The sequence below is a fragment of the Hemitrygon akajei genome, chromosome 23, assembly GCF_048418815.1.
Source record: "Hemitrygon akajei chromosome 23, sHemAka1.3, whole genome shotgun sequence".
Taxonomy (NCBI): Eukaryota; Metazoa; Chordata; class Chondrichthyes; order Myliobatiformes; family Dasyatidae; genus Hemitrygon; species Hemitrygon akajei.
Window position 1 is genome coordinate 2,251,114 of NC_133146.1, and position 24,583 is coordinate 2,275,696.

The following is a 24,583-nucleotide window of genomic DNA, read 5'->3' on the forward strand; positions in this document are numbered from 1 at the left end:
TGAGCGTCCTATGGACTTGGACCCCAAGATCCCTCTGATCTTCCACACTTCCAAGAGTTCTTACCATTAATACTATATTCTGCCATCATATTCTGGAGGAAATGGGGAGAACGTACAGACTTCTTACAGACCGCGGCACAAATTGAACCTGGGTCACTGGTACAGTAAAGCATTGTGCTAACCACTACACTGCTGTGCTGACATTTAATGAAATTCCTTAGCTTTCCTCACTTTCATTTCCACTGACCTCTCAACCTCTCAAATTGGCAGTATCAAATGGGAGAAAACATGCTTGATAGCCTCAATTGAATTTATCAATCAATTAAACTACAAACTTATCACACAGTGACAGATATAAAAAGATATTGAAGGAAAGGTTTTGAAGGAGGTCTTTCAAAAAAATTACATATGGTACCTGCCAACAATTTTGCCCAATGCCTGGTTCCAAATCTGTAGCTCACTTCAATATCTCAAACATGGGATCTGAAATAATTAGTAACCAGCCGCACTTTGAGTACTGTGTTCATTTCTGTTCAGCTCATTATAGGAAAAATGAGAAAGCTTTAGAGAGGTTGCAGAACAGGTATACTCAGGATGCTGCCTGGATTGAAGAACATGGCTATCTACTTTGTATCTCTCGTGATCTTATGTGCCTTCTTATTCTACGTCACTTTTTAGCCTAGATAGTTCTAAGGTAAGGACATGTTTGGCACAGCTTTGTGGGCCGAAGGGCCTGTATTGTGCTGTAGGTTTTCTATGTTTCTAGAATAGGACCAATCAAGAGTGACAGTGGAAAAGTGTGTATGGAACCGGAGGAGATGGCAGAGGTACTTAATGAATACTTTGTTTCAGTATTCACTATGGAAAAGGATCTTGGCGATTGTAGGGATGACTTTCAGCAGACTGAAAAGCTTGAGCAAGTAGATATTAAGGAAGAGGATCTGCTGGGGCTTTTGGAAAGTGTCAAGTTGGATAAATCGCTGGGACCGGACTGGATGTACCCCAGGCTACCGTGGGAAGTGAGGGAGGAGATTGCTGAGCCTCTGGCAATGATCTTAGCATCATCAATGAGGATGGGAGAGGTTCCGAAGGATTGGACGGTTGCGGATGTTGTTCCCTTATTCAAGAAAGGGATTGGGACAGCCCAAGAAATTATAGACCAGTGAATCTTACTTCAGTGGTTGGTAAGTTAACGGAGAAGATCCTGAGAGGCAGAATTTATGAACATTTGGAGAGGTATAATATGATTAGGAATAGTCAGCATGGCTTTGTCAAGGGCAGGTCATGTCTTACGAGCCTGATTTAATTTTTTGAGGATGTGACTAGACACATTGATGAAGGAAGAGCAGTAGATGTAGTGCTTATGGATTTCAGCAAGGCACTTGATAAGGTACCCCATGCAAGGCTTATTGAAAAAGTCAGGAGGCATGGGATCCAAGGGGACATTGCTTTGTGGATCCAGAACTGGCTTGCCCACCGAAGTCACAAAGTGGTTGTAGATGAGTCATATTCTGCGTGGAGTCCGGTGACCAGTGGTGTGCCTCAGGGATCCGTTCTGGGTCCCCTACTCTTTGTGATTTTTATAAATGATCTGGATGAGGAAGTGGAGGGATCTGTTAGTAAATTTGCTGATGACACAAAGGTTGGGGGTGTTGTGGATAGTATGGAGGGCTGTCAGAGGTTACAGCGAGACATTGATAGGATGCAAAACTGGGCTGAGAAGTGGCAGATGGAGTTCAACCCAGGTAAGTGTAAAGTGGTTCATTTTGGTAGGTCAAATATGATGGCAGAATATAGTATTAATGGCAAGACTCTTGGCAGTGTGAAAGATCAGAGGGATCTTGGGGTCAGAGCCCATAGGACACTCAAAGCTGCTCCGCAGGTTGACTCTGTGGTTAAGAAAGCATATGGAGCATTGGCCTTCATCAATCATGGGATTAAGTTTAAGAGCTGAAATGTAATGTTGCAGCTATATAGCTCCACTTGGAGTACTGTGCTCAGTTCTGGTCGCCTCACTACAGGAAGGATGTGGAAACCATAGAAAGGGTGCAGAGGAGATTTCCAAGGATATTGCCTGGATTGGGGAGCATGCCTTATGAGAATAGGTTGAGTGAACTTGGCCTTTTCTCCTTGGAGTGACAGAGGATGAAAGGTGACCTGACAGAGGTGTATAAAATGATGAGAGGCATTGATCATGTGGATAGTTCAGAGGCTTTTCCCCAGGGCTGAAATGGCTAGCACAAGAGGGCATAGTTTTAAGGTGCTTGGAAGTAGGTACAGAGGAGATGTCAGAGGTAAGTTTTTTACGCAGAGTAGTGAGTGCATGGAATGGGCTACCAGTGGCGGTGGTGGAGGTGGATACGATAGGATCTTTTAAGAGACTCCTGGATGCTTAGAAAAATAGAGGGCTATGGGTAAGCCTAGATAGTTCTAAGGTAAGGACATGTTTGGCACAGCTTTGTGGCCCAAAGGGCTTGTATTATGCTGTAGGTTTTCTATGTTTCTATGATATAGATATCCACAGCATATTAAATTTCAAATTTCTCATAGCGATTTAATTGCTGTGTAGGATTTCATACTCTAGTAGGATAACATCTTTCAACAAGGAAGATTACTCTGCTTGGCAGGAAAGACATGTGGCTATGAAACAATCTCAGGTTCTGGGTGGTTGTAGGAGTTGACTCTGGGAATGCTGGAAGAGGCTTTGACAGCCTTTATTCTAGGCATCCCAAACAGTGCATGCCAAGCTTCACTGGATGATGTGGATCATAATGTGTGAGTACAATGTCTGATGTCATCATTTCCTTTTCCTTTTGGAAAGCCACCTTGCACTAAATTGTCCATTATCATTTCTTCTTGGTCTGTAGTAATGAGTTCAAAGAGTAAAGCAAGGTAACCAGATTTGACAGGAACCTGTTATGGTAATTGACAATTCCTAAAAAGGACGACAACTGTGACACGTCCTTTGGCCTTGGGATGTCCACCACTGCTTCAATTTTCTCAGCACACTTGTGTAATTCTTGTGGTGTGACCACAGTGATATTTGGTTGCATCGTGCTCTGAGCCCATAATCTCCTAATCCTTTCAACACTGCCTTAAGATTTTGGAGATGTTCTGTATCCTCACTGATAACAATGATGTCATCCAGGTAACACTGAGTGTCTGGGCAGGCTTGCAGCACCTGGTCCATAGCCACTTGCCAGAATGCAGGTGCAGATGCTGCACAAAACATGCCTATTATAACAATAAAGCCATTTGTGAGTGTCTATGGTGAGAAACATTTCTTCCACCTGCATCTGTAGGTAGGTCTTAGCTAAGTCCACTTTGCTGAAATGCTTTCCTCCAGGAAAGTTTGCTAAGATATCCTCTAACCTGGGATACCCTGGCAGAGGGTACTGACACTCTTTTTGAAACTGTAACTTGACTTTAAAATTTTTCTCTCCCCTGTACAGTCCATTATTTTTGTCTGCCCGGCATACTCTTTGTATGTGCCCTACTTTGTTGCATTTTCTGCAAGTTTCACTTTTAAATCAGCATTGGTCTGATGTATGGGAGCCCCTGACCCCACGTAACAGAATTTGTTTGGCCAGGCCAGTGTCTGTTTAAACGTTGTAATTTTGTTCATGCTCACATTCATTTCTGACTGCAACTCAATTGCATCTCTGTCTGTTGTTACTATTAAAACAGCTTTTCAACTGCTCTTTTAAACATAAGTTGTGCTTCAGTTGGGAGCTGTTTTCAATGAGAAGCTGGCACTATAACGTGCTCTGCTAACCACTATATTACCATGCTGCTAATGAATGCTTGTAATTCACGTTTGAGCTTTCTGAAAAAATGTAGGCAGAAGGGAGTAAATGAGGGCAGTAGAAACCCAAGATTACTGTATTTCTAGAATAAAAGGGAATGTGGTATATACACAGCAGATCAGGAACTTTCCTTACAAAGAGAATATCTGAATTACAGCGCAACATACACAAAAGGAACTCAGCAGGACAGGCAGCATCTATGGCTTACATTTGGCATCAAATGAGGCTGGTAAGCTAAGATTGTTGATAGCTACTACTGTATCTGGACAGAAGATCAGGTACTGGTTCTCAAGCTTATTTCAAGCTTTGTTGGAATTGTTCAGGAGGCTAAAGAGTGTCAGAAGTGAAAGAGTGAATTGGATAAAGAATTAGAGTGACAGGCTGATAATTCAAGACTAACCCCAGGGAAATCAATAACAAAAGACTCGAATGGTTATGATGAGGCAGCTCTATTTAGTCAACACTTCACAGCTAGCCTGACAAATCCCAGTCCACAGGCACTGCTAACTGTTCATGATGTTCAGACACCACGTACTCTCTCTGGCTCCCATGTTTTCTGGAAGAGAAACTACCGGTAAGTATCCCTTATGGTTGCATTGGACTACACCAGGAGAATGTTGTGTCTCTTCCAGAATCAGATTATGTTGAAAGCAACCATGAGATCCTGGAACTAAGTTACTGTAAACACAAGACGTTCTTACGCAATTAAAAGAGAAGAGAAAACAGAGCTACAGGCATTGAATGGCTGAGGTCCAACAAAAAGTTCATGAACTAAAGAATGATGGTGAGTGGAAAAAGAACAACAGATCCTGCAATTCACTGTTAACCACAACATGTGTGGATTCTTAAGCACTGTCAAGACCTTCCTCAGACAGCAATACACCAAATGACTTGGTCTACTCAGCCAGCTGTGGCAACAAATTTCACAAACTCATCACCCTCTGGCTGAAAGAAATCCTCCTCTGCTCAATTTTAAAGGGACATCCCTTTGTTCTGAGGCTGTGCACTCAGATCCTAGGTTATCCTTCGAATGGAAACATCCTTTCCACTTCAACTCTATCAAGGCCTTTCAGTATCCACTAGGTTTCAATGAGATTCCCTACCCCCTCCATCTTTCTGAACTCCATCAAGTACAGGAACAAAGGCATCAAACACTCCTCAGATATCAAGCCTTTCATTCTTGGGATCATTTGTGTGAATCTCAGACGCAGGGCTCAAAATCGCACACAGTATTCCAAATGTGGTCTGACCAATACCTTATAAAACCTCAGCAGTACATCCTTGCTTTTATCTTCTAGTCTTTTTGAAATGAATGAATTGCTCACTGAAATGCTTCACCCTGCATCAAAACTCCCTGCTAGAATGCTGGCAATCTACAGATACATGGACATTTGTCTGTTTGGAGCCACAATCTCATTCACTGAGTTACAGTCTAGGCTGAAACATATTTGTGCACCTCAGAGGCCAGGTTCCAACCTATTGTCAACTTTGGAAATTGGCATCTGAGGTGCACAAATGTGGTGGTCCTTCACTAATCTGCATTTGGAACAACACACCATTCCCTGGGAAGCAAAACCATTCTAATCACTTCCATTATCTCTTACAAAGGACGTATGGAAGGTGACTAACACACAAGGTGTTCCAAAGCCAAAACACAAAGCTCATCATCCATCTATCAGGCAGTAGTGATCCTCACCCTCCTGTATGTGGAAGAGGCATCACTAATTTGTAGTCATCTCAAAGACCTTTAGAGTTATCAACAGTGCTAAAACGGTAAAATCTGCTTGTGGGATAGGTGAACATATTGCAGTATCTTCTCCCAGACTGAAACTCCCTCCAGGCTCTGTTACATATTCACATTTATATGGGCTAGATGGGATAGAGTTTGTCAAATGAGTTCAGGAAAGTTTTCTTAATCAGTAATAGAAATTCCAATGAGAGAGAGTGATACTTGATCTGCTATTAGGGAATGCGACAGGGCAGGTGCCAGAAGTTTGTGTAGGTGAACACTTTGCACCTAGTGATCACAATGCCATTAGTTTAAAAGTAAATATGCAAAAAGATAGGCCTGATCCGCAGATTGAGATATTAAATGGGAGAAGGCCAGTGTTGATGGCATCAGAAAGGATCTAGCAGGTGTGGATTGGGAAAGACTGTTTTCTGGCAAAGGAGTACTTGGTAATTGGGAAGTCTTTAAAAGTGAAAATTTGTGAGTACAGAGCACATATCTATCTGTCAGAATAAAATGTAAAGATAACAGGTGCAGGGAACCTTGGTTTCCAAGAGATATTGAGGGTCTGGTTAAGAGAAAATATGTGTACAACAGATAGGAACACATGAGGTGCTTATGGAGTATAAGAGATGCAAGAGAACACTTAAGAAAGAAATCATGAGGCCAAAACAAGGCATGAAGTTGACTTAGCAGACGAGGTGAAGGCAATTCTATGGCAAACAGCAAAAGGACTGCAAGGGACAAAATTGGTCCTGTGGAAGATCAAAGCCAAAACAGATGGGGGAGAAAGTAAATGCATTTTTTGCATCTGAATTTACTCAAGAGATTGACACAAGCTCTATAGAAGTAAAGCAAAATGGCACCAACTTCATGGAGGAGATGTTTGCTCTCTTGAGGCAAATTAAGGTGGATATATCCCCAGGGCCCGATAAAGTGTTCCCTCGGATGCTGCAGGAGCCAAGTGCAGAAATTACCAGGGTCCTAGCAGAGATATTTACAGAAACATAGAAAGCCTGCAGCAGAATACAGGCCCTTCGGCCCACAATGCTGTGCCGAACATGTCCTTTAGAAATTACCTGGGGTTACCCATAGCCCTCTATTTTTCTAAGCTCCATGTACCTATCCAGGAGTCTCTTAAAAGACCCTATCGTATCTGCCTCCACCACCGTCACCGGCAGCCCATTCCACACACTCACCACTCTCTGAGTAAAAATCTTACCCCTGACATCTCCTCGGTAACTACTTCCAAGCACCTTAAAACTTTTCCCTTTCGTGCTAGCTATTTCAGCCTTGGGAAAAAGCCTTTGACTATCCACACGATCAATGCCTCTCATCATCTTATACACATCATCCTCAGCAACAGGTGAAACCAAAGAGTTGGAGGATAGCCAACATTGTTCCATTGCTTAAGAAAGGCTCTAAAGATAAACCAGGAAATTGTAGGGTGGTGAGCCTGACATCAGTAGTGGGTAAGTTATCAGAGGGTATTCTAAGGGACCCGATATAGGATGTTTGGATAGACAGAACTAATTAAGGATAGTCAGCAAGGCTTTCTTTGTGGTAGGTCATGTCTAACCAATCTTAGAGTTTATCAAGAAAGTTACCAGGAAAGCTGATGAAGGCAAGGCATGCACTTTAGCTAGACATTTGACAAGGTCCCACATGGGAGGTTGGTCAAGAAGGTTCATCTGCCTGGCATCCATGATGAGGTAGCAAATTGGATTAGACATTGGGTTTGTGGGAGGAGCCAGAGAATGGCTGTAGATGGTTGCCTCTCTGACTGGAGGCCTGTGACTAGTGGAGTGCCGCAGGGACTGGTGCTGGGTCCTTTGTTGTTTGTGATCTTTATCAATGATCTGGATGGTAATGTGGTTAACTAGATCAGCAAATTCACAAATGAAGCCAAGATTGGGGGCTGTAGTTGACAGTGAGGAAGGCTATCATTGCTTGCAGTGGGATCTGGACCAGCTGAAAAAATGGGCTGAAAATGGCAGGTGCCGCACTTTGGTAGGACCAGCCAGGGGGCAGGTCTTACACAGTGAACAGTAGGACACTGAGGAGTGTGGTAGAATAAAGGGATCTTGGAATACAGGTAATAATTCATTGAAAGCGGTATTGCAGGTAGATAGGGTCGTAAAGAAAGCTTTGGGCTCATTGGCCTTCTTAGATCAATGTATTGAGTAGAGGAGATGGGATGCTATGTTGAAGTTGTATAAGACATTGGTACGCCCTAATTTGGAGTATTGTGTGCTGTTTTGGTCACCTACCTACAGGAAAGATGTAAATAAGGTTGAAAAAGTGAAGAGAAAATTTACAAGGATGTTGCTGGGTCTGGAGGACCAGAGTTACATGGAAAGATTGAATAGGTTAGGACTATATTCCTTGGAAGGTACAAGATTGAGAGGAGATTTTATAGAGGTATATAGAATTATGAGTGTTATAGATAGGGCAAATGCAAGCAGACCTTTTTCACTGAGGTTGGGTGGGATTACAACTAGAGGTCATGGGTGAAAGGTGAAAAGTTTAAAGGGGACACAAGGTGAAACTTCTTCAGTCCAAGGGTCGTGAGTGTGTAGAATGAGCTGTCAATTCAAGTAGTGAATGTGAGCTCAATTTCAATGTTAATGGGAAGATTGCTTAAGAACATGGAAAGTAGGGGTACTGTGGGCCATGGTCCTGTTGCAGGGTGATGCGAGTTGACAGTTTAAATGGCAATACATGGACTAGATGGCTGAACAGTTCAGTGCTGTACTTTTCTATGATTCTAGTTGCACAGACCATATCTTCCACACGACCAAAACACCATAGATCATGGGAGCAGAATCAGGCCATTTGGCCCATCAAGTAAACTCTGGCATTTCATCATGGCCAATGCATTTCCCTCTCAACCCCATTCTCAGACCTTCTCCCCATGATCTTTCATGCCCTGACTAATCAAGAACCTATCAACCTCCACCTTAAATGCACCCAGTGACCTGGCCTCCTGTGGCAATGAATTCCATAGATTCACCACTCTCTTGCTAAAGAAATTCGTCCTCATCTCTGTTCTAAATGGATGTCCTATTTTGAGGCTGTGCTGTCTGGTCCTTGACTCCCCCAACAACAGAAACATCTTCTTCACATCCACTTACAACATTCAATAAGTTTCAATGAGATCCTCCTCATTCTTCTAAAATACCAGTGAGTTCAGACTTCAAATGCTCCTCACACCATAACCCTTCCATTCCTGGAATCATTCTTGTGAACCCCCCCCCCCCCCACCCCACCACCGTCTCCAATGTCAGCACATCCCTTCTTAAATAAGTGTCCCACAACGGCTCAAAATGCCCCAGTTGAGGCCTCACCAATGCCTCAGCATCACCTCCTTGCTTCTATATTGTAGTCCTCTTGAGACTGCATTTGCCTTACTCACCAGCGATTCAAACTGTCTAATCACCTTTAGGGAATATTACTCGAGGACTCCAAATCAATTTGCACCTCAGATTTTTGAATTTTCTCCACATTTAGGAAATAGTTTATGCTTTTACTTCTTCTACCAAAGTGCATGACCATACACTTGCCAACACTGTATTCCATTTTTGCCCATTCTCCAAACCTGTCCGTGTCTGTCTGCAGCCTCTCTACTTCCTCAACACTACCTGTTCCTCCACCTAACTTCGTATCGTTCACAAACCTGGCCAAAAGCCATCAATTCCATCACCTAAATTGTTGACCATACAGTGATACCTGACTCCCCAATGAAGAGGCCTATTTTTATCTCCTGTCAGTAAGCAATTTTCAAAGTTCAAAGTAAATTTATTATCAAAGTATATATGTTACCATATACAACCCTGAGATACATGTTCTTGCAGGCAATACATGAAAAATAAAGAAATACAATAGAATCTACAAAATGCCATACATAAACTAAGACTGACAAACAACTAATTTGCAAAACAAGATAAACTGCAAATAAAAAATACTGAGAACGAGTTGTGAAGAGTCCTTTAAAATGAGTCTACAGTATAGGCCTGAGAATTAGTTCAGAGTAGTGGTGAGTGAAGTTATCCATGCTGTTTCAGGAGGTTTCCGGTTGTAGGGTACAGTAATAACTGTTCCTAAACCTAGTGGTGTGAGACCCAAGGCTTCTATGCCTCCTGCCCAATGACAGTAAGAAAGTAAGAAGAGCGCCTGGCCTGGATGGTGGGTGTTTTTGATGATGGATGCTGCTTTCTTGTGGGCAGTGCTCCATGTAACTGTATTCTGTAATGGACTGGGCTGTATCCACCATTTTCCATAGTCTTTTCCTTTCCTGGACATTGGTATTTCTGGGAGACTGGAGAAAACATTTCAAGGATATACTCCAAACTTCCTGGAAGAAATATAACATCCTCACCCGGGCAGGGAAATTGCTGACCCATGACCAGTTGGAAGTTAATCCAACAAGAACATGTAGACCCAAATACAAGCAGTATAAGCAGTGTAGGTAAATGCCCTAACAACCCACTGCATTAAGTACATTTACCCCATATGTGATAAAGCCTGCAGATGCCCCAAAGGATTCATCTGTCATCTGAAAAGGCACAGAACTGAAATAGAAACACTTGTCCTCAACCATGGAGTAGCTACAGAGAGAAAAGCCAGACAACTGGGCCCAGAGTAACATGGAGACTATACTGGCTAAACATGGCAAATTGCCTTCCCTAAAGAATATCATTGGGCTTTTATAACAATTCAGTAGTTTCATGCTTGCAGCTATTGAAAATAATGTTTTTATTTCAGATTTATTTAACTAACTGAAATTTGAATTCCCATTTTGTTGTAACATACAAGCAGCTAAGCAACTGAGGGGGTCAGACAGAATCTAGTGAGGGGAATGGACAGTTGAGGTTTTGCTCAAAAGTCAGTCCAGATGAAGGGTCTTGACTCAAAACATCAACTGTCCATTCCCTTCCATAGCCTGACCCACTGAGTTCCTTAGTTGTTGGTGTCTTGCTCCGGATTCCAGAATCTGCAGTCTCTTGTGCCTCCCTTTTTGTGTTGGTGGGATTCAAATGCACATCTCTAGAACTTTTGTCCACTGTCTGCATTATTGGAATTGTAACATAACCATTATTTCCACTCCCCCCCTCACCCATGTTAATCAATAATCATTGGATTGGGATTAAATTTCACCTCACTATCAGATGTTTCATCTTGTTTATTTCTTCCCTTCTCTTCTTGGGCATCCGTCTGAGTAGGAGATATCGGACCCTCAAATTCATCTTTGTGCTCAGTCTGATCTTGATGGCTTGAACTTGTCCTCTTGCCTGTCCACTGGTGGACATCTCTACCTTTCTCTTTAGTCCGTGGTGAATGGTGACGTCTTACTGACTTAAGTTTATGTTCCTTCTTATAATCCTCTACATTTTGCATCTTGTATTTAGAGTGGGGTGGAATCAGGTTTTGAGGTCCAGATTTTGCATATTTATCCTTGTATCCTTGGTAACCATCTCCACTGTCCTCCAATAACTGTGGGCTGCTCCGTCCACTTGATTTTAAATATTGTCTTCTGTCAAAACCGCGCTTATCAGATTCATCTCCAGAATAATTCTTCAGTGTGGTTTCACTTTTCTCCTCATTCCTTCTTTTGTGAAAATGATAGTCCCGTGATCCTCTTCTTTCCAACCCATTACTCCATTCTCCCTTGGTGACCAGCATAGGACTCATGCTGCCCTTCCGGGGGCTCAGGGAGGAACGCTGGGAGGAACAACATGATGTCAGGCTTGGGCTGTGAGATTCCATCTTTGGGCTGAGTGACTGCATGAAGGGACTGCGGGACCGGGGTCTCTCAGGTGGGAATCTGTAAGGAAGAAGAAATCAGTTGTAAGGAACAATTGACCGTATGGACTTCCTCCATATGCTCCAGTGTCCTTCCACATCACCAAGCTGGATAGAATTGATAGGTTAATATGTCATATGGGTGGAATGGGATGGCAGGAGCCTGTTCCCGTGCTGTACCCTGAAATAAAATAGAAAGATGCTGACCCTCTATTCTAGATTTTCCTCTTGTAATTTTATATACTGTCTGTCTATCAGTTAGCAACCACTCCACACCCCTCACCCCATCCCACCTCTATGAAAACAATCTAATAGAAGTGATTACTTAAATCAGTTGTCAGTGGGTGGAAGCAGATTGGATGGGGATGAGAAATACAAGGCAAGAGGTCACTTATGGAAGTACGGTACTGGACCCCTGACAGTAACCACACATTAGCACAGTGACAAGGAAGCAATAGTCAGGAAGGTATAGCAATAATTACATCAACTAGATATGCATATGGACTAGATGGTAAAGTTAGCCTAGATGAGGAGTTGGGATTATCATCGGGCTTCAGTGCTCTACTGTTTCATATTCTATAGTTGGAATCGTTTCTTAAACCAGCACATTCTGGAGCCCTTTTTGGTCCGCCTGATACTGGAAAGATGTGGTTAAACTGGAAAGAATGCAGAGATTTACAAGGATGCTACCAGGACAGAGGTTGGCCAGATTGGGCTTTTAGTCCTTGCCATAAAGGAGAATGAGCGGTGACCTCACAGAAGCATTTGAAAAAGCCGGGGTTTGATCCCACCACTGTCTGTGAGGAGTTTGCACGTTCTTCCTGTAGCGTTGTGGGTTTCCTCCGGGCGCTCTGATTTCCTCCCACATTCCAAAGACATACGGTTAGTGTTAGTGAGTTGGCCCCAAAAGTGCAGCAACACTTGCAGGCTGATCCAGCACAATGCTCAGACTGTAACGCCACACTTTTCACTGTTTGTGATAAATAAAGTGAATCTTTGAAAAGGTGATGGTAACAGTCTTTACCCAGGGTAAAGACCAAAACTAAGGGGCATATGTTTCAGGTGAGAAAAAAGATTTAAAAGAGATCTGAGGGGCAACTTTTTCCACGCAGAGAATGGAGATGATATGAAATGAGCTGCCAGAGGAAGTGGTTGAACCAAGCACCATATATCATTTAAGTATCACCTGGACAGGTACATGAGGGACGAGATGGAGGAATGCCTGAGATTGGGACTAGCTCAGTGGACACTGTGGTCAGTATGGACTGGGCCAAAGGGACTCTATCCATACAGTATTGCTCTATGACTCTATGGCAATCAGTGACCAGGCCGTAGCAGTTTTGATATTGAGCAAAGAGCTTAATTACTGACCTCACTGTGAAGGAGCCCTCAACAGCAAAGATCATAATAAGACTGAATTTTACATTGAGTTTGAAAGAGAGATGAATGGGACAAGGAATATTGTATTAAACTTTAATAATAGCAAATATGAAGACTTGAAAGGAGAACCGGTAGACACATACGTGGATCCTTCAGAATAGATTGAATACAAACATTCCAATAAGAAAGAATATTTTCAAGGGGTGGCCCACTACAGCTAAAAATGTTAAAGCTAATATGAAACTTAAATGAAATTATGTGAGGGCTAGGGTACAGGTCAGAAGATTGTACAGAATATTACAAAGAAATATAGAAAAACATTTAATTCTCAAAAAGAATTACCAAAATATATTTATTTTTGAAGAAAACATTCAGACATGGTCAAGAGGTTCAGTTGTCGTTCAGATCAACCGTCATAAAGGGGAATAAATGTGATATCAGTGACTTTGACTGTGGAATGATTGTTGGTATTAGATGGGGTGATGTGAGTATCTCAGAAACTGCTGATCTCCTGGGATTTTCATGCACAGTAGTCTCTAGTGCTTACAGAGAATGGCATGAAAAACAAAAAAAGAATCAAATGAAGTGGCATCTCTGTGGGCAAAAATGCCTTATTAATGGCCATACTGGTTTGAGCTGAAATTGATTGTGCACTTCAGGAAGGGGAAGTCAAAGAAACACACACCAATCCTCATCGAGGGATCAGCAATAGAAAGGGTGAGCATTTAAAGTTCCTGAGGTGTCAACATCTCTGAGGATTTATTCTGGGCCCTAAATATTGAAGCACTTACAAAAAATGCATGACAGTGATTATATTTCATTAGGAGTTTTAGGAGAATTGATATGTTAACAAAGACACACACAGATTTCTACAGATGTACCGTGGGAAACATTCGACCTGTTACATCACCCTCAGGTATGGAGGGCCAACTGCACAGGATCTGAAAAAGTTGCAGAAAGTTGTAAACTCTGCCAGCCCTATCATGGGCACTATCCTCCCCAGCATCCAGGATACCTTCAAAAGGTGATGCCTCGAAAAGGTGGTACCCATCATTAAGGATCCCCATCACCCAGGACATGCCCCCTTCTCATTGGTACCATCAAGGGGGAGATACAGGTGCCTGAAGACACACCCTCAATGCTTCAGAAACTGTTTCTTCCCCTCCATCATCAGATTTCAGAATGGGCAATGAATTGTGGACTACCTTGGTATTTTTCCCTTCTTTTTGCACGAGGTAATAAATTTAATTTCCTATTTTATATATTCTTATTGTAATTTATAATTTTATTATTATGTATAGCAATGTACTGCTGCAACAAAATAAGAAATTTCACAAAATATGGCAGTGACTCTGAAGCTGATGGGAAGGAGACACTAACTCAAAAAGCAATGTGTTACAGCAGTGATGTATCTCTGAATGCATAACATGTCGAACCATGAAGCAGAAGGCCACACTGTGTTCCATCCTTATATCTAAAAAGTGACCACTGAGCTTATGCCAGTGATATTAAACTTGATTCCGATCACCTCTTTCTAGTTAAACAGAGAACACAGAGGAGTACAGCACAGGAACAGGCCATTTGGCCCCCAATGTTATACCAAACCAGCTAAACACCCAAAAGCTAAACCCTCCTACCCACACAATGTCCGTATCTCTCCATCTTCCTTACATCCATGTGCCTATCCAAACGTCTTTTAAAATCCTCTAATCTATTTGCCTCTACCACCATACCAGCTAGCATATTCCAGGCATCCACAACTCACCTACCGCTTCTCACCTTCAGTACATGCCTTCTGGTATTAGACATATCAACCCTGGGAAACAGATACTTCCTATCTACTCTACCTATGCCTCTCATAATGTTAAAAACCTCTACCAGATCTCCCCGCAGCCTCCACCACTCCAGAGACAACACCCCAAGTTTGCCCAACCTCTCATTACCCAACACCAGGTCCAGTACAGCCCCTCCTCTCATTGGACCATCCACATATTGATTTAAGAAACCATCCTGGATAAACTTAACAAATCTTGTCCCATCCAAACCTCTTGCACTAGGAAGGTCCCAGTTTATATTAGGGAAGTTGAAATCCCCATGACAACATCCCTATTGTTTTTACACATTTCCTTAATCTGATACATATCTGTTTCTCAATGTCCCTGCACCTACTGGGAGATCTGTTGTACAATCCCATCAGTGTGATTGCACCCTTCCTATTCCTGACTTCCACCCAAATGGACTCAGTGTCTGATCCTTCCATTATGTCCCCCCAGAGTGCAGCTGTGATATTGTCCCTGATTGGTAGTGCAACTCCTCCCCCCCCACCCCCACCAACTCTTTTACCTCCTCCTCTGTCTTTTCTAAAACTTCAAAAACCTAGTATATTAATCACCCATTCCTGCCCCTCTCTCAACCAAGTTTCAGTAGTGGCCACAATATCATAGTCCCATGTACTGAACCATGTTCAAAATTCATCACCCTTACTCATAAAACCCCTTGCATTAAGGTACACACTTCTAACTCTCCAATGCAACATACCTGTTATTTTGATTTTTGCTTTTCAATACTTCCCCTGACATCTACCTTCCTGTCCGGTCCTTCACTTACTGACCTGGTGCCCTGGTTCCCAGACCCCTGCAAAACTAGTTTAAATTCTCCTGAGTGGCATTAACAAACCTCCTGGCCAGGATATTGGTTACCCTCCTGTTCAGGTGCAACCTGTCCCTCTTGTACAGGTCACGCCTTCTGCAGAAAAGGTACCAATGATCCAAGAACTTGAAACGCTATCCCCTGTACCATCTCCACAGCCACTCATTCATTTGTGCTATTATCCCATTCCTACCTGCACTAACCCGTGGCACTGGGAGTAATCTGGAGATTACAAGCCTGGAGGGCCTTCTCTTCAGCCTCTTTCCTAACTCTATACACTCACTACATAGGATCTTGTCTGCCTATTAATTTGGTGCCAATATGCTTCATGACCTCTGGCTTTTCATTCTTCTCCTTGAGAATAACCTGCAGCTGCTCTGATACATCTTGGAACCTAGCACCTGGTAGGCAATGCACCATCCTGGAGTCTCTCTTGTGGCCACAGAATCTCCTTTCTGTCTCCCTAACTATTGAGTCCCCTTTAACTACCACCCTGCCTGACTTTAACCTTCTCTGCCAAGGTTCAAAGCCAGCCATAGTTCCACCAGCCTGGCTGCTGCTGCCATGCACCGATGGGTCATTCCCCCCTCCCCCCAGCAATATCCAAAGAGGTGTACTGTTCGCTGAGGGGAATGGCCGCAGGGCACCCTGCACTGACTTCTTAATCCCCTTACCTCTCCTGGTGATCACCCATCTACTGACCCAAAGCCTGTACTCTGGGTGTGACACCTCTTCAAGAGTCTCATCTATAATATCTTCAGCCTCCCAAGTGACCCTGAATATATCCAACTCCAGCTCCAACTCCTTGACCCAGTCAGTCAGGTGCTGCTGTTGTTTGCACTTCCTGAAAATGTAGTCAACAGGGAAGCCGTCAGGTATCCTGAAATCCCACATCTAACAGGAGGAGCATTCCATCCTGACTACTCTGTACTATAAAAATAAGGTTTACCTCCTCTTATCTGTGCCTCCACCTGTTCTCACTGAAGCCTGTTAAGCCAAAACCTTCCCTCTCTATCACTGGCAAACTCCAACAATAGCTGCTCAAATATCTGATTCCTTTCTCCATCCTTCCATCTATTAATCCCAGTTTAATCCATGAGGCAGCTGCCAAGTTTTTTTTTATTCCAACCTATTTAGTATCATCACTCACAGTTTACTGATCAAATAAACATCAGGGGCTTGCCAAGGAAATCAGTAAGGCAGAACACTCACATACACAATGTAACTCACCTCCAGGTATTAGTTTTATTTTAATTTTCACTGACATTGCCAGCATCTATTTTAAATAAACTACAGGAACATTACAATTCATCAGAGTTTAAACGATAGCTCCAAAATATCTTAAATTACCTGTCCCAACTTTTCTGCATCTCACGTTCTTTTTGAGAATTAATATCATTGATGATTGAATCCACATTCTTCCCTGGTTTCTGAAGAGAATTAAAAGAACAAAAATTCAATTGTTCTGCCTTTGTATACTGGATCAAGCTCCAATTTCTGCTGAGATTTCATATGGAATAAATTGACAGTAAGTCAATTGATTCATATGTCAACATACACAGTCACTGCCAGGGAAGTTAAAAAAAAATACCCTGGAATTTCACAAAAAATACCCTGAAATTTCACACCCTGGAAGTGTGAAATCGCGATCAATAACCTTTCTAAATCCATCACACAAATGGCAATAAGCTCAATGGTCAGTAGCTATTGCTGTCAAATATCTAAGTATAATTAGTTTGTTTTACTGCCATTAACAAATTACTACTGATGTAATACTATACGTGTGGTTATCAGATCTATCTTAGCAGAAGGGCCTCAGTGATAACAGGTTCAGTTCAGATGAACATGTAATTTTGACACTCACATGTACTCCGATATAGAATTAAGTCACAGATCCATACATTTATGCAGCTTTTGGTCCATTTTTCATTATTAACCTTGCTCAAGAAAAATCTAATGGTATCTCTCTAACACTTTATGTTTTAGTTCAGATTTACCGATTTATTGAAAAATCCAACATTCTCAGCAGCTTTTTGTGAGGCAGAGTTCAAAATATCGAGTTTACTCAGACAACACACTCCCCATCTAAACAACTGACTGAATTAATTTAACCCATGTTATACCCCTCCACAGATGCTGCCTGACTTGCTGAGTTCCAGCGTTTTGTGTGTGTTGCCCAATTAATCCAGTGTCACTTTAACAAATATTGTTGTACCAAGATTTCTCAGACATTCATATTCAGACACAGATTTACAGAAGAGTTTGACATCACTGCTTCAAAGCCATACAAATGAAAGATGGGAAAGTGCACTGTGCTAATTTTGCCTATTGCAAAGCTGCTTTCTAAATTACCTGATCATCATGTCAAATCACAAAAAGTCAAATGTACTGGCAGTGCATCACAGAAACATCATTGCATTAAAACTGCAAATCTGAAATAAAATAAATTATTTATCAAAGTACACATAGCGTCACCATATACTACCTTGAGATTCATTTTCATGTGGGCAGTCAGAGTGGAACAGAGAAATACAATAGAATCAATGGAAATCTACACATAAACAATTAATGTGCAAAAGAAGACAAACTGTGGAACAAATAAATAATACCAAGAAAGTTAGCTGTAGAATCCTTGAAAGTGAGTCCGTAGGTTGTGGAATCAGTTTGGTGTTAAGGTGAGTGAAGCTAGCCATGCCGGCTCAGAAACTTGATGATATAAGGGTAATTACTGTTCCTGAACCTGGTGGTATGGGACCTGATGGTTGAGGGGTAATAACTGTTCCTGAACCTGGTGGTATGGGACCTGATGGTTGAGGGGTAATTACTGTTCCTGAACCTGGTGGTGTGGGACCTGATGGTTGAGGGGTAATAACTGTTCCTGAACCTGGTGGTATAGGACCTGATGGTTGAGGGGTAATTACTGTTCCTGAACCTGGTGGTGTGGGACCTGATGGTTGAGGGGTAATAACTGTTCCTGAACCTGGTGGTATGGGACCTGATGGTTGAGGGGTAATAACTGTTCCTGAACCTGGTGGTAAGGGACCTGATGGCTGAGGGGTAATAACTGTTCCTGAACCTGGTGGTGTGGGACCTGATGATTGAGGGGTAATAACTGTTCCTGAACCTGGTGGTATGGGACCTGATGGTTGAAGAGTAATAACTGTTCCTGAACCTGATGGTGTGGGACCTGATGGTTGAGGGGTGATAACTGTTCCTGAACCTGGTGGTGTGGGACCTGATGGTTGAGGGGTAATTACTGTTCCTGAACCTGGTGGTGTGGGACCTGATGGTTGTAGAGTAATAACTGTTCCTGAATCTGGTGGTGTGGGACCTGATGGTTGAGGGGTAATAACTGTTCTTGAACCTGGTGGTATGGGATCTGATGGTTGTAGGGTAATAACTGTTCCTGAACCTGGTGATGTGGGACCTGATGGTTGACGGGTAATAACTGTTCCTGAGCCTGGTGGTGAGGGACCTAAGGCTCTTGTGCCTCCTTCCTGATGGCATAAGTGAGAAGAGAGCATGTCCTGGATATTGGGGGTCCTTGCTGATGGATATTGCTTTCTTGTAGCATTGCTGCCTGCTAATGTGCTCAATACTGGGGTGGGCTTTGCCTGGGATGGGCTGGGTTGACGTTTTGTAGGCTTATCTTTCTTGGACATTGGTGTTTCCGTACCAAGCCATGATGCATCCACTCAGGATAGTCTCCAACTATGCATCTATGGATGTTTGACAAAGTTTTAGGTGACATGCTGAATCTGTGCAAACTCTTAAGCAAGTAGAGGCACTTCTTTGTGATATCATTTACATGCTGGAAAAAATAACAATCAAAATAGAAACTGTTGCACAAATCAACAGACCAAGAGGCATTCTAACAATCAAAATGTAAGCAATAACAGAACCAGACAGAGGACCTGTCAGCTCCTCCATGGAGCCACTCTGCTCCACATCCCATCATAGCCCCGTTCCAAAGAACTGAATTCCACGGGTGAGAGTCAGATTGAGACAGGTAGTGTTGACACTGAGGTAACTTATGAAGTCCTGCCAAAGGGTCTCACCCGAAACGTCAACAGTACTTTTTTCCATAGATGCTGCCTGGCCTGCTGAGTTCTCCAGCACTTAGTATGTGTTGCTTTTGAAAGAGTCTATGAGTTCTGGTAAAATTGAAGTCAATGAGCATCAACTGGGACACACTCCAGTGGCTGCAGTTCCATGTCACACTGATAAAGCTAGCTCTATATGTTGGAGGGCAACATTCGAACCTGGTTTTAATGTACTGAAGCATCTGAAATCAGCTACAATGATATGAAGAGCAGAATAACTGATGCAATGGCAATACATATGAGGTTTTAATTTGGCCCCATTACAAGGTAAATAAAGATGAAGACAAAGATTAGTTTTATTTGTCATATGTCTATTGAAATGTCAAAGCACATAGTGAAATACACCGTTTGCTTCAAGTAATGTCAACAAGATTGTGTTGGGGGGCAGCCACCAAGGGTAGCTACAATTCCAGCACCAACATAACATACCCACAACTTACTAACCCTAACCCTAGCCGTACGTCTTTGGAATGTGGGAGTAAAGTGGAGCACTGGAGGAAACCCACGCAGTCACAGGGAGAACGTACAATCTCCTTGCAGCCAGCGGCGGGAACTGAGCCGAGATCGGTGAATGCTAGTACTGTAAAGCCATTGTGCTATCCACTATGCTACTGTGCCACCATAAAACGATATAAAAGAACAGCTTTGCAGAAGGCAAAAATACTGGAGGAGCTCAGCAGGTCAGGGAGGAGAGACAGTTGACAGTTTATTTCCATTCACGTAGATGCTGCCTAACTTTCTGTGCTCCCTTAGCATTTTGTGTGTGTTCTTTGGCAATATTTATGGAGTTAATCAAGATCAAGATGGTGCCGTGAACAATGCAACTGATGGCAATGTCCTGCAGACAGTTAACAAAGCTACTTCTTTTACTTCTTCTTCTTTCAAGTATGATTCTACTACGAAGCTGCATGTGATTGGAGCCTGTGATTTACATTTTGATGGTGTGTATTTGGGCCTTGGTTGTCTCCAAAGGAGTTCAGTGAGGTTGAGAGGACAAGGCCTGGGAGCCTGGAAAAGGGGTGTGAGCCCATGATCGACTTCATTGCTTCTCTTTGATTGAGCAAGTTTTCAGTCAATAAAGACAGAAGTGGACTGCGGGCAGGTGTTTGCCTGTGTTTCACTGGTCTTCCTCTCCCTCTGTTGGAGGAAAGTGCAGGAGTCTTGGGTCTCACATTGCCTGGAGTGAGTGGCGAGGCTTGTGGCTGTGGATTTGTCTTGGGGGACTGAGACTCAGATTGCATGGAATGCATGGTCAGATTGCATGGTCTGGGGCACCTGATCAAAGATCGGCTCTGTGGCCTGCAGTTGGCTAGTGATGCGAAGCTGAACTGAACTAAACTGAATTCTCCTGGACTCCTGGTTTGACGTTTGATACTCTATATAATATTCACTGGCTTTTTGCCATTTGTGCAGTTTATCTTTTTCTTGGGCATTGGGCATCTGAACGGGTTCCATGGTGTTTTGGGGCTGCCTGTGGGAGGACGCCTCAATAATAAGTACACTTTGAACCTTTGAATCTTTCATTCAGTACAGTATCTGTCTTCTGCAGTTTTCATGTTTGGAAGTGCTGGATGGAATGGAGATCAAGCAGTCTCCCCATCAGCCATAGTTCACAGCTTAACTTTCAACTCCACGCAATAATAAACAGTAATTCTGTACAACCTGACAGAGGCCACAGTTCCACTGGCGTTCCTGAATCAAACTTTTCAGATTAGACAGGGTCAAAGCAACATTTCAAAACCGAGACTGACAGGTTTTATTTTGCAAGGGAGTTTAGGTAGCAGATAACCAAGCCATATCATGGAGTGAATATCTATTTAGGCATGACTTAATTGGTGGTTTAGATTAGGTGTGCTGAATCTATTCCATGATCTTTGTTCCTAAGATATTCTGTTGCAACTTTGCAATATCCAGAGATCCACCAAAACAACAATGCATAAACTTAAAAATAATTTAGGAAGAAATACTATGATTAAACAGCTAATATTGAATTATTCAACCCTTCATTTTACTCTCACAGTCGTTGTGTTTATATTAACAAAGCAATTACATTGGCTACCAGGACGACCAGGGAAAAGTCAACAGGATGCCTTTATTTATGTTGGTGAATGCACTGGCAGTCTGTGAATAGGAAGGGTGGTGCTTTAACTGGGTGAGTAACAGTGGAAAATATTAGCCTTGCTGCCTTAGTTTCTGATTTGAGAAGCCCAGGTTAGCAAGCCGGCTGCAGAATCAACATTCAGTTCATCAAATTTCTCAACAACCTAGATTAGCATTAACGTAAAACGTGATTAGCCGGGGATGGTAAACTGTTAATTACTGAGGAATGGCAAACTGCTAGTTACCGGAGAATGGTAAACTGTTCATTAGTGGGGAATAGTAAACAGCTTGTTACTGGGGAATGGTAAACTGCTAGTTATTGGGGAATGGTAACCTGCTAGTTACTGGGGAATGGTAAACTGCTCATTACCAGGGAATGGTAAACTGCTAGTTACTCTTGCGAATGTTACAAAGTGCTACACATGTGAAAGAGCATTCCTGTCCTCACTGAAAGGAAGGGGATTCAAACTTGAATTGATCTGAGGCAACATAAACCACCCTATGGGAGTGGCCTGTGTTACGGTTAGGGTCAGGGTCCTGCTGCCTCTCAGATCTCAAGCCTCAGCTTCAATCCTCACCTCAAGTGCTGACTGGCCAATATAGTTGTCCCTAAAGTAGGTGAATGGTGGGCCGGCTGGTAGTGTGGTGGCTTCAGCATTGGACTTCAAGGCAGATGTTCCTGAGTTCAAAGAAAGGACTAGCAGTCTACTTGCCATGAAAACCCTATGGACCCCATGGTCCATGAAGTCACAAAGAGTCAGACTCCACTAAATGACTGAACAGCAAAAAAAGGAGAGAGTATGGGGAAGGAACTGATTGGAATTTGAGGAGAATAGAAAGGAAGAAATGTGGAATTAGTCTCCTTTATCTTGTTTATTTTCTATAATTTCCTCCTTTTCCACTCTCCTTTTCTTCTTTCCTTCTTTCTCCTATTTTTGTCCCCTTCCCATGCTCCCCCAGCCCTCCTTTATCCATATTTCTGCTTTTCCCCCTCTGGCTCCATCAGTCCACTTCACACACAGATCAACCCCCCACCCCACCTTGTTCCAACTATTATTCACTTCCTTCTCTTCCCATGCTTCACATTCTCACTTCCTTTGCTTTTCTGAATCGACTTCTTATAGCACTTGGTGTTCCTGCTGATCTCCCTCCACACTCCCCTCTTCCTGCTGATCTCCCTCCACACTACCCTCTTCCTGCCAATCTCTCTCCACACTCCCCTCTTCCTGCTGATCTCCCTCCACACTCCCCTCTTCCTGCTGATCTCCGTCCACACTCCCCTCTGCCTGCTGATCTCCCTCCACACTCCCCTCTTCCTGCTGATCTTCTTCCACACTCCCCTCTTCCTGCTGATCTCCCTCCACACTCCCCTCTTCCTGCCTTGTTCCATATGTTGCTTTTTTCCATTGTCCTCTCTCTTTGTCAGCCTCTATCTATCACTCACCCACCACAGTCTTCCATCTCCACCCCTGCTTACATCCCCTACCTGGCACTACCTCCTGTCATCTTACACCCCTCCCCGGTCCACCAATTACCTCAGAGTCCTTTCTTGCTGCTCTCCATCTCCACTGGCTATTTTGCTTCAGTGTTTTCAGACAAACACATCAACAATTTATTTCTTCCCACCAGAAGAGTTCCTCCTGCAGATTGTGTGTTGGTCCACATTTCAACATCTGCAATCTCTTTGTGTCTCCGAAGTTTAATCGGATGGGTGATGGTTGGTGTGGACGATGAAAAATTGGTTTCTGTGTTTTGTGTGACCTTGTGCTTCATTCTGCATTATGTTGATTACCGGTACATTGCACATGTCGATCCTACGTTCAAGTCACATTTCACTGTAACTTTACCTTCAGCTTGAGCTCTTTATATTGTTTGGACATGCGAACAAGTAGCTGCTGTTCACCAATGGCAGGGGGTTTCTGCTGGTAGAACTGTACCATGGCCTGGGCTGCTTCAGGATATGCCATTTCCAGAAAGGCCTGTAAATAAAAAGGTAAATTAGTCTATAAATGGTGTGCCCTTATGTTCTTACATCGGTCCGAGGAGCATCATTTTGATGTGTTAGGAAAGCTTGTGCGTTCCGGAAATCCCCAGAGTGATGTCATCTGGAGCTTAGCTCCTGGTAGGGCCAGCCATGAAGTGGGAGGTTCCAGACAAACAGCGATCCAACCAAGACCTCAACGGTGGAGCTGACAGAAGATATAGTTGCATCACACCAGCAGTGAAGGCAGAGGAAGGGTCTCCAGTCACCTTGCATTCCATGGTACTGAATCCTGGATCCTGACTCTGATCTGTCAAGGAGTCTCTGGTGGCTACTTATGCATCAGCTTCCCCACGTTAAACAAAGTCATTCACACACGTTCTCCATTAACACCTTGGAAGATCATCATTTACAGTTCGAGTGATCGCACTACTACTATGCTCTTACGTATTTTTACATATAGAGTTATTAGTATTGGACATCATTGTTAACAAAAAAGCTAGAAAAGGACATAAAGGTGAAAGAAATAGAAGAGAGGCTTAGCTACAGAGGTCTCTGAGTACTGTACAGTCATGGCTACTGACATAGCTATATAAATTATTCCTCATTTCTAAAGAAACTTAATTAAAAGGTGGCCCTGAGGTTACTTTGGAAGAAACCCTTGAAGATATGATTTTGGTATAATTCACTTAGTAGGTGTTATTATTAGAGCTTGTAAAGATTGATTTGAGATTGATACCTGGTTTGTGGCTCTCATGAGGATATAATTTGTAACTTTCCCAAATGGAAGTCCAAGATTAATGACATCACTCTCAGTGCAGCTCCCGTCAGGAAGATTGCAGATGTGAACAACTCGGCTGGGTCCAGGCTTCCTCTGCGGAAAAAGCTGCAAACAAGGCAATGGGAAGTTGACATTTCTTTTGTTAGAAAACTCACCTACAGTCAAAATGTGTAACTGATTTCACACATTTGCTTCTTCATGGAATTTACATGGAATTCACTTGTTTTTGGTGTTTTTCTACATCTAACCTGG

The 24,583-nt window shown here is 42.9% G+C and overlaps 1 protein-coding gene across 3 annotated transcripts in view; it reads right to left on the bottom strand.

Annotated features, from left to right (window-relative positions):
• rbm20 (RNA binding motif protein 20) overlaps positions 1–24,583 on the bottom strand; it is a 253,185-nt gene that overhangs the window by 48,152 nt on the left and 180,450 nt on the right. For 2 of the 3 annotated variants that reach the window (XM_073026845.1, XM_073026847.1), the window contains exons 6-9: positions 24,290–24,436; positions 23,417–23,548; positions 16,717–16,796; positions 10,693–11,359 (exon numbers count right to left, since the gene is read on the bottom strand). In XM_073026845.1, the coding sequence (XP_072882946.1) occupies positions 10,693–11,359; positions 16,717–16,796; positions 23,417–23,548; positions 24,290–24,436 (1,026 nt within the window). The remainder of the gene's footprint in view (positions 1–10,692; positions 11,360–16,716; positions 16,797–23,416; positions 23,549–24,289; positions 24,437–24,583) is intronic. The other variant, XM_073026846.1, reaches the window with a different exon arrangement.